Here is an 11551-nt window from a genome sequence, read left to right as displayed (position 1 = left end):
GCTAATTTTTTGTATTTTTAGTAGAGACAGGGTTTCACCATAACATGTTAGTCAGGATGGTCTCAATCTCCCGGCTTCATGATCCGCCCGCCTCGGCCTCCCAAAGTGCTGGGATTGCAGGCATGAGCCACTGCGCCCAGCCTTTAATTTCTTAAGGCAGAAATACAGGTTATTGGCTCACTATCATTCTTTTTTAATATAGATGTTTACATTTATAAATTTCCTTCTAAATACTGCTTTAGCTGCATCCCATAGATTTTGGTATGTTGTGTTTTTGTTTTCATCTAACCCAAAGTATTTGCTAATTTCCCTCATGATTTCTTCTTTCACCCATTGGTTATTTAGGAGTATTCTGTTTTAATTTCCACTTTTTGTGAATTTTTCAAATGTCCTTCTGTTATTTATTTCTAATTTCATGCCATTGTGCTCAGAGAACATATTTAGTATGATTTCAGTACTGTTAAATGTACCGACACTTGTTTTCTGATCTAGCATATTGTCTATTCTGGAGAATGTTTCATGTGCACTTGAAAAGGATATATATATTCTGCTACTGTTTGGTAGAGTGCATCACAGATGTCTTTTAGTTAGTCTATAGTGGTGTTCCAAGTCTTATATTTCCTTGTTGGTCTTCTGTCTAGTTGTTCTATCATTGAAAGTGGGGTATTGAATTCTCCAACATTGTTTGCTAATTATATTTTAAATAAATAGAGATGGGGTTTCGCCATGTTGCTCAGGCTGGCCCTGAACTCCTGGACTCAAGCTATCCACCTGCCTCAGTCTCCTAAAGTGCTGGGATTATGGGCATGAGCCACCACACCCAGCCCCAAGTTTTACTGTTGAATTGTCTGTTTCCCTTCAATTCTGCCAACTTTTGCTTTGTATATTTTGGGGCTCTGTATGAGGTCTGTATATGTTTATGATTGTTATGAATTCCAGATGAATTGACCCTTTATTCTTCCTTGTATCCAATAATTTTTGTCTTAAAGTCTATTTTGGCTGATATTACTACATTCACTTCTGTTCTGTTTACTGTTTGCATGATATATCATATTTCTTCCTTTTACTTTAAATCTATTTGTGTCAATCTAATTTGTCTCTTATAGCATATAGATAGATCATGGGGTTTTTTTTGTTTGTTTGTTTGTTTGCTTTTTGAAACAGGGTCTCACTCTGTCACCTAGGCTGGAATGCTGTGGCACGATCATGGCTCATCGCAGCCTCAACCTCCCAGGCTCAGGTGATCCTCCCACCTCAGCCTCCCAAGTAGCTGGGACTACAGGTAAGCGTCACCCCACCCAGCTAATTTTTATATTTTTTGTAGAGACAGGGTTTTGCCATGTTATCCAGGGTGGTCTCAAACTCTTGGGCTCAAGCAATCTGCTCACCTCAGACTCCCAAAGTGCTAAGATTACAGGCATGAGCCCCTGTGCCTGGCTTGGTTCATGTATTTTTTCATTCTACCTATCTCTGCCTTTTGGTTGCAGTGTTTAATCCATTTATGCTTAATGGCTATTTTGCTATTTGTTTTCTACATGTCCTGTGTCATCTTTGTCCCTGTGTGCCACCATTACTGCCTTCCTGTGTTAAAAACATATTTTCTAGTGTATCATTTTAATTCCTTTGCTGTTTATTTTTTATTTTTATTTATTTTCTTGGTGTTTACCCTGGGGATTATAATTAACATCTTAACTTGTAACTATAGACCTTGCTTTGATTGAAGTTTCTACTTAGAATTTCAATTATCTAGTCAAATTTAGTTAAAAAAATTAAAAAGGAGCTCTTCAATTCACAAATACACTAGGAGGTTCTTAAAATAAGCAACTGCCTCTGGTATGAACACTTACCTTATCTAATAATACATTCTGCCACAACCTAAAGATACTGAGGTAACTTCTATCCCTGGCACCAAAAGATGTGAAGAAAAACTGCAAAGAAAAATAATAGGACAATTTTAGTGTCATGGAAAATAAGAGGAGATTATCTGTCATGAAGGTCTATGGGGACTTGCTTATGGGTTAAAACAAACTAGTAGGTCAACACTGCCTACTTTGTATACTATTTTTATTTAACTTTTTGTTATAATAGAAGAAACACAGGTAGTTGCTATATGAACAAGGTGTCTTTACAAATTGTATCTTCCAATAAACACAATTTTGTCAGTATTTACTAGCAATGGGGACTTGAAATAGGTAGCTATTTATGTTTCTCAGTTTAACTGTGGAAATCAATCTAAAAAAAAATATGAAAAAATGAAAACTTTTATTCTGAACTTTGCAAAGAGATATGAATTGGTTGCCACTTGAGCCAAGTATACACAAAGAATAAGAAAAAAATACATGTGGATTTCAGATAGATTTATGGATCTTAATTTTTAATTGTATCAGTTTTCATGGTCTTCTAAAAACTCCAGAAATAACTCTCTCTGCTAATTATAGATATAAAGCACCCATGCTAACACTGCACTTTTCTTTGAATGCTATAACAGAAAAGTAGCATGTTTCAATCTATAATTCTACATTTTTATTTAATTGATTTTTGCAAAGTCATATTTTAAAATAGGCTTTTATAAGAAAATGCAATAAGACAGCACTAAATACAGTCTTCTCAGTGTTTTATCTCTTCCAGTTCCCTAATTAATGACCTTTCAAGGCTAAGCAGTTATCGTTAGGAAGGAGAAAGCTCAGTTCTATGCTGGATTAAGTTATTTTATTAAGTAAAATATCAAACAAATAATATTTTGGATGTTAATGCTTTTCATAGAAAGACTTTAGAGTGCTATTTTCTAATTCATTAAATTGAAACTTTGCTATACATTATTCATAAAGCAAAACTTTTTACAAAGAAGATATACACAGGATCTCTTCCAAATAGAATTATATACATAATATGTGATCTAATGATCAATACTTGCTGTTCCCTATTCCCTTTTCTTAGGTCAAATTGTTTTGCCTAATTATAATAACCTTACAACCCTGTGTTCAGATATATAGATTTTTAAAATCTCCTAGTCTATCTCATTTTCACCACTGTGTTATGCTTGCTAATTCCCACTTCTTGTACTAAATAGCTTAGTATTAACTTTATCTACTCTCATGCACAACCACCACATTCCCAACTCCTTAAAATGACCAGCTTTCTGGATAATCTACATAAATCACTACCTTTATTTTATTCCTTGCTAGATATCCAACCTCAAAAACATATTGATAAGTCTTGATTTGGCTGGGCACAGTGGCTCACGCCTGTAATCCCAGCATTTTGGGAGGCCGAGGTGGGTGGATCACCTGAGGTCAGGAGCTCAAGACCAGCCTGGCCAACATGATGAAACCCAGTCTTTACTAAAAATACAAAAATTAGCCTGGCATGGTGGTGGCATGTGCCTGTAGTCTCAGCTTCTCGGGAGGCTGAGGCTGGAGAATCGCTTGAACCTGGGAGGTGGAGGTTGCAGTGAGCTAAGATCATGCCACTGCACTCCAGCCTGGGCGACAGAGTGAGACTCGGTCTCAGACAAAAATGATAAATAAATAAATAAAATAAAATAAATCTTGATTCAATAACAGCCTTCTTATAAGTTTGGGAAGAGTTCCAGATAATGATATCTCTAAGTCGCTGGGGCATAGAACATATTCTAGAACCTAAAACAACTAAAATTGCTATGATTAACCTTTCTTTAGTCACAGAGTATATAAAAGGGGTGAATATTTAGTAGTACAGAATTTTTTAACATGATGATGAAAAAATGAAATCATTGTGTTAACATAGTGAGGAAGTTAAGATGACGGTCTCTGCAATTAAATGAACTGGGTTCACAGTCTTGTTCTATCACCTATTGTTAGTTCTGTGAATTGGCTCACTTTTCTTTTCTTTAGTTTTCTCATCTACAAATTGAGAATAATTATCAGAGTGGATCTTCATAAGAATTAAATAAGAAAATATATGTAAAGAGCTTAAAGTAGTGTCTATATAACAGTAAGTGTTCAGTAAATGCTGACTTACTGACAATATTAAAATTTAAATGCTTGATCCTGAAATTCCAATACATATGTGAGAAACGTCACACATGAGCATAAAAGGGTATGGTCAGGCTGTTCACTGCAGCACTGTTGGTAATAACAAAATATTAGAAAGAAACTAATTGTAAAGGAAATCGCGGTATATCCATTCTATGAAATATCATACAGCATTTTTTTAAAAAGAGGTGGATCTATCTACATATGCAGACCTACAACTACAAGAGATAATGTTGTTGTTATTGTTGTTGTTTTAAAAAAACGAGAGCTGATGAACAACACATGTAAGATTACATTTACTTTTTTTAAAAAAGAGCAAAACCATACATTTATACATGCATGCCTGTATGTAAATACAAAGAAAGGAAGTCTGAAAAGTCTGAAAATATATATACCAAACTGATAGCATTTGCCTCTAGAAAGAAAATGGAACTGGGAATTATGGGTATGGAATGAAGATGTTAGTTTTGAAATTGTTTGACGATTTTGTTAAAAAAATGAAAAAGTATATTATGCATTAATTGTAAAACTAAGAATATTTAAGTCTTCCTCTTTCCTTCCTGAAGAGTTCAGCCCTAAAGCTATTGGTGGAACAGAGAAAAGTAGGCATCCACACTAGGAGTGTGGGAGGCAACAGAGGAGGTGCAGTAGCCTAAAGCAGAGTGTCAAAACCGGATGAGAATGAAGAGGCTGGCCGGGTGCAGTGGCTCACGCTGGTAATCCCAGCACTTTGGGAGGCTAAGGCGGGCAGATCACCTGAGCTCAGGAGTCTGAGACCAGCCTGGTCCATATGGTGCAACCTCGTCTCTACTAAAAATACAAAAATTACCGGGTGTGGTGGCAGGCACCTGTAATCCGAGTTACTGGGGAGGCTGAGGCAGGAGAATTGCTTGAACCCGGGAGGTGGAGGTTGCAGTGAGCTAAGATCGCGCCACTGCACTCCAGCCTCATTGACAAGAGTGAAACTCTGTCTCCAAAAAAAGAAAAAAAAAATGAAGAGGTCATCCCCTGTGTAGAGTGTCAGAGCCCAAGTGAGTAAGGGCCTCTACATATGGGGATGGCGTGGAGAACTGTATTAGAACAAGAACGAGGTGAAAAAAGTATGGAGGAGGAGCATGAGTCAGAGTTCAAGGAGGGTGACCACGTAAAGGGGTAGCTTTGTGTGTGGTGTCAAGTGTCAAAGACCAAACATGGTGAAGAGTGGCCATGAATGAGCACACCCTACAATGACATGTCAGAACAAGAGCAGGTGAGGGCAGCGTAGTGTTAAAGAGTCCATGAAGGTGGTCTTGTGCTGGAGTATCAGAGCCTGAGCAGGGTGGGGACAGCAACCACACATAGTGACAAAATGGCACAAGCAGGGAACAGAGGGTGTCCCTGTAGAGGGCAATCTGGCAGAGGGTAAAACAACTTGGCATGGAGTATCAGCCCAAGCAGGACAAAGAGAGTCGGTTTTTTGTTTTTTGAAATGAAGTCTTGCTCTGTCACCCAGGCTGGAGTGCAATGGCACGATTTCGACTCACTGCAAGCTCCACCTCCCGGGTTCATGCCATTCTCCTGCCCCAGCCTCCCGAGTAGCTGAGACTACAGGCGCCCGCCACCATGCCCAGCTAATTTTTTGTATTTTTAGTAGAGACAGGGTTTCACCATATTGGCCACGCTGGTCTTGAACTCCTGACCTCATGATCCGCCCGCCTCAGCCTCCCAAAGTGCTGGGATTACAGGTGTGAGCCACTGAGCCCAGTCGAGAGTTTTTACATGATGACAGCATCTGTATCATGGTGTGATGGGCAGCAACGTGATTCTAAGCGTCAGAAACCAAGTCAGGTAATGAGGCATCCATGTGGGAGAGAGGTGGCAGTGGAGATGAAAATTGGTTATACAGGCCGGGTGCGGTGGCTCAAGCCTGTAATCCCAGCACTTTGGGAGGCCGAGACGGGTGGATCACGAGGTCAGGAGATTGAGACCATCCTGGCTAACCCGGTGAAACCCCGTCTCTACTAAAAAATACCAAAAACTAGCCGGGCGAGGTGGCGGCCGCCTGTAGTCCCAGCTATTCAGGAGGCTGAGGCAGGAGAATGGCATAAACCCGGGAGGCGGAGCTTGCAGTGAGCTGAGATCCGGCCACTGCACTCCAGCCCAGGCCACAGAGCGAGACTCCCTCTCAAAAAGAAAATTGGTTATACAAAGGCGCAATGATTAAATAACTATACTAAGGATAATGGGAGCCCAGTTTCTCACAGCCAGGGAAGAGAGTTACCAATATGGAAAGGAGGAAAACAAAAATAAATTCTGTGGTGTTAGATAGGACTTGGAGGTCCTGATGGGAATTCACGTTTTGGATGGATGGATGGATAGATGGATAAATAGATGTATAAGTGAGTGTATATATATGTATGCATTATGTATGTGTGTGTGTGATTATATAGATTTAATGTACACCCTTATTATGCCCCCTTAAAGGGTTTGAAAATAGTTATACCCCTCCCCCAATCCCATAGCAATGAACACACCGGCTTCTTTCAGTTTCCCCTAAAAGAACTTAGGACTCCTTGGAGAAGTGGTTGATCCCAGGGCTGGGGCAGGGAAAGCCTGAAACATCTTGGGCCAAAAAAATAAGAAAATGCTCAAACACACTGAGAATACTCAAAAGGATACTGGAGCCAGCTTAGGGGGCTCCCACTGGCCAAATTTGGGACAATGTGAGCATCAAAATAAATAATGATAGTAATGGCTTATAATTCATTGGATAAGATAAGAAATCACCAGTTCATACTGACATAAGTAAATGAATGGATAAATTCAAAGTATGGTGAGAATGGTATATCTGCATAGTTTCAAAAAACCTTCCCCCAGGCTGGGCACGGTGGCTCATGCCTCTAATCCCAGCACTTTTGGAGGCCAAGGTGGGTGGATCGCCTGAGGTCAGGAGTTCAAGACCAGCCTGACCAACATAGTGAAACCCCATCTCTACTAAAACTACAAAAAAATTAGCTGGCCGTGGTGGTGCATGCCTGTAATCCCTGCTACTTGGGAGGCTGAGGCAGGAGAATCGCTTGAACCCAGGAGGTGGAGGTTGCAGTGAGCCAGGCACTCCAGCCTGGGGAATAAAAATGAAACTCCATCTCTTAAAAAAAAAAGCCTTTCCCCAAAATACTTACTACTACAAAGGAAAATAGATTATACGAAAGTGTGCAGACACCACCTTAATCGAATGTTCAAATTAAGTATCACCAGTAATGGTGAAAGTTAAAATCATGTGCCATCTGATAGGATGTAGTGGTGAGAGCAGAGTGTCATTTCCATGTATTTCTTCCAAAATTACGTAACCTAAATTTAATCACAAGGGAACATCAGACAAACACAAATTGAGGGATATCCTACAAAATAACTGACCTGTAATCTTTAAAAGTATCAAAGACATAAAAGTCAAGAAAAGACTAAGGAACTCTTCCAGGAAATTAAAGAGCATGATAATTAAATGTAATGTGTAATTCTGAACTAAGTCTGTTTGCTATAAAGGATATTATTGGGATAGTTATGGAAATTGAATGGGGTCTAAGAATTGAATGGTGGTAACAGATCAGTGTTAATTTTTTGATGTTGAATTATATTGTGGTTATATAGAAGAATGTCTTTTTGTTGGAAGTACATGCCAGAGTATCTAAGGTGATGGAGGATCAGGGTAAGAATTTATTCTCAATTAGTGCAGGAGCAAAAGCTCTTTGTACTGCATTTGGAAGTGTTCTGTAGGGATAAGACTGTTTAAAAATAAAAATAGCCAGACTCAGTGGTGCACACCAGAAGTCCCAGCTACTTGGGAAACTAAGGTTGGAGGATCGCATGAGCCCAAATGCTTGAGGCTAACCTGTGCAACATAGCAAGACTCTGTCTCTAAAAAAAGAATAAGATAAAATTTAAAGTGAATTTAAAAGAATATCCACAAGATTAAAAAGTACAGTTACAAAGATTTAATATCACAGTACTAATACTCTCTCCCCTCCTCCCCCAAAACTCTCCCTGTCTCTTTTTCTCCCTTCCTACCCCTCCTCTTTTCTCTTTCTTTTTTTTTTCTTTCCTTCCTTCATCTCCTTCTTTCTTCTTTCTTTTTCTTTCTCATCACTACACTTCTAATATCTCTCACACAGGGCCCTAACCAATTTTCCAGGTGGTTAAGAAATATTCTTGATATATTCCCACTAAGAAATGGCAGATATTGTAGGTGAATAATAAAAATTATGTCAGTTAAAGATAATTGCCTTTTTTAAAAAAAGAATACAGTGGTTAGTGCTTATGTGTATGCTATCCAAATCTCTGTTCACCAGGAGCATTTTTTATTAGTTGCTATTGTGCAGTGATTACTGAGTGAAAAATACTCATGGAATTATTAGAGTATTTAGAAATAAGGACATTGTGCTAACGTTACCTACCTAGAAATGAAAAATATGGGTGAAAGTTATCTGTAAACTATAAAGTACAAAAAATGTCAGCAGTCATTTAAAGTTGACTACTAATATAACTGCATACAGAATTCTAGTATTAAACATATGTGTATCAGATATTCCTAATTCCAGGAAGAAATGCCTAATTTCCCAGCGTCGATGGTGAGTATGAGGCAGATTTTCTTCACATTATGTAATATAAGAAAGACAGAAAAGTTTTTCACCTTTTCACTTTCTGTAACTATCTGGATAGCATTTGGGATGAGTCGAGCAGTTTTCTCCTTGGTCATGAAGGTTATATTCTTTAAAGCAATAGAAATCTAAACACACAAAAGAATTTTTTAATGTATTTTTCAGAAACATACACAATACAAAATGCCAAGTATCCCATCAATCTAATCCAGAATATTCAACTTTGCAGTTGAATGTTCCTCAGGTTTTTCGACCTGAAGGAGTTAATAAGTACATGCTTATATTCTCTGAGGAAAACAGGGTAAGCAGTTTGCCCTGCAGTATTCTCCCCCAACAACTCCTCTATCTAACATTAGTACAAAGTGTGAAAAGACATGTGGGTGTTCATGTTCCACATTAACACACAAACAAAAATCAGACAATCTGTCACTTAAGACATGGTTTTGGCAGCCATTAAGATATATGTTCAAGCTTTTCTCAATTAAAATATCTTTCTCTAACTATACTGGAACTCAATGTGTTAAATCAGAAAAATATATTATACACATATATACAACACATGTTTGTATTTACAGGCACCCTAGTTTAGATGCACAATTATATATAAATTTACTTTGGAATCATCTAAAGTACAGTTTTTAAAAGAACTGTGTATATCTCTATGCAATTATTTGTATCAACAAATCAAATGCAAAATGTCTTACTGTCGTTTCCCATCTGAAGATGTTGCTATAGAAACATAGCCAGTTTTCTGAAAGGTATAGTCGTCCCTGAAGCAAAATATCCCTCTGAAGAGCACAAGCATAATCTATATACACAAAAATAAGATACAGCTTATTCATGAAAATCTGAGAAATTAATAGACCTTATACTGTATTTCAACAGATGGAAAGTCATCACTTTTTGTTCATTAGTGCATTCATTCATTCCTTCATATACTTTGGACACCATATGTCAAATATTTTGCTGTGCAGTAGGATTAGCAGAAATGGCTCTTGCCTTCATGGAACACAATGCACAGGGAAGGCAGAAAATACACAAATATAGAAATAAATATGACAATGACCCAGTGTAGAGAAAGCTATGAGAGCATATGCAGGTATGAGGAGGGCAGGGCAGAGAGTGTGTATCAGGAAGGATTCTTCTAAAAAAAACTGATCTTTAACATGAAACGATCAATAAAGGGTCAGCAGGATCATAAGGGAACAGCACATGCAAAGGCCTTTTGGTAGAAAAAAACACAGCACATTTGAGGAACTATTAGATCTTTGGGCTGGAGAAGCTGGCGAAGCTAGATCACGTAAAGTCTCACAAGCCATAGTAGACTGTCGTTGTCATGAGATGCCACCGATGACCTTTAAGTGAAAGGAATAGGAACAGATGTATATATTTAAAGATTACTTTATTCACACTGTGAGAATGAATTATGATAAATCAGTTGGAAGTCCAGAGAAAAGTTGATGGTGACTCAGACCAGAAGGTGACCATAGTAAGAGACAGAGTAGTTAGATTAAGACATATTTAGGAGGTAGTACTGACGGAGAATTGGTGATTGATTAGATGGTAGACAAAAGTAAAGAGGGGTCAAAGATGACTCAGAAAATTGTATACATTTTAAGTCAGTTTCAAAGTTGTTTCTCTCAGCTGGGCTGGGCGCAGTGGCTCACGCCTGTAATCCCAACACTTTGGGAGGCCAAGGTCGGCAGATCACTTGAGGTTAGAAGTTCGAGACCAACCTGCCCAACATGGGGAAACCCTGTTTCTACTAAAAATACAAAAATTAGCCGTGCTGGCGGGCACCTGTAATCCCAGTTACTCGGGAGGAGTAAGGCAGTACTGAGGCAGGAGACTCTCTTGAACCTGGGAGGCAGTGGTTGCACTGAGCTGAGATCATGCCACTGCACTCCAGCCTGGGTAATGGAGCTAGACTCTGTCTCCAAAAAAAAAAGAAAAAGTTGATTCTCCACATCACCACTGAAGTCCAGCAAAATCAAGTCTGCCTGCCAAACAGGTTAACAAGTTAATACCATGCCTCTAAGGATAAGATCTGGCTCTGTGAAGAATGTAAACTGTACTGCTAAATTATTAATAAGATATAAAGGGCTGCTATGAGGAGATTTAGCTTAACTGCTAAATTTTAAAACTCTATAAACTAATTAGCAATTTTAGGAAGATGTTCCACAAATCTCAAAATGTTTCCACTTAGTCATGTTAAATGTCTAAGTAAATACTAAAAATTGAGCAAAGTAATTCAGTCTTTCACAATGTTTCCATCAGCAAAACAAAACTGAGGTGCCACCAAACAAAATTTTCTTGTAAATAATTAAGCAGGTTAGGTTACCCATTAACCAGTCTCCATCACTAAAACAGAGATTGGGCTAAAGGTCACCTTGAAATATCCTGAAATTTGTTTCCAAATCACCAAACCATTTTATCAATTAAATGCTTCTCAAACTTCAGACCAGAAATACCTGGTTGACTTATTAAAACATATATTGGGCCAAACGTGGTGGCTCACACCTGCAATCTCAGCACTTTGGGAGGCCAAGGTGGGCGGATCACCTTAGGTCAGGAGTTTGAGATCAGCCTGGCCAACATGGTGAAACCCCATCTCTACTAAAAATACAAAAATTAGCCAGGTATGGTGGCAGCTACCTGTAATTCCACCTACTCGGGAGGCTGAGGCATGAGAATCACTTGAACCCAGGAGGCAGAGGTCATAGTTAGCTGAGATCACGCCATTGCACCCCAGCCTGGGCAACAGAGTGAGACTTTGTCTCCGACAAAAAAAAAAACAAAACAAAAACCAAAAAAAAAAGTAATACTAAAAATATTGCACAATTGTGTTTCTTTATATTACATAGTCCTCACACATTTATCTTTAAGTTAAAATTCTTAGAATAA

General features: G+C 38.4%; 1 protein-coding gene across 1 annotated transcript in view; it reads right to left on the bottom strand.

Moving 5' to 3' along the window:
• GRAMD1C (GRAM domain containing 1C) overlaps positions 1–11551 on the bottom strand; it is a 110418-nt gene that overhangs the window by 63202 nt on the left and 35665 nt on the right. The window contains exons 4-6 of the mRNA XM_011940583.1: positions 9352–9455; positions 8680–8775; positions 1848–1928 (exon numbers count right to left, since the gene is read on the bottom strand). Coding sequence (XP_011795973.1) covers positions 1848–1928; positions 8680–8775; positions 9352–9455 — 281 coding nt within the window. The remainder of the gene's footprint in view (positions 1–1847; positions 1929–8679; positions 8776–9351; positions 9456–11551) is intronic.

Source organism: Colobus angolensis, unplaced genomic scaffold, assembly GCF_000951035.1.
Source record: "Colobus angolensis palliatus isolate OR3802 unplaced genomic scaffold, Cang.pa_1.0 Scaffold190, whole genome shotgun sequence".
Taxonomy (NCBI): domain Eukaryota; kingdom Metazoa; phylum Chordata; class Mammalia; order Primates; family Cercopithecidae; genus Colobus; species Colobus angolensis.
Note: the sequence above shows the minus strand (reverse complement) of the source record. Positions and strands in the feature narration are given on the sequence as shown.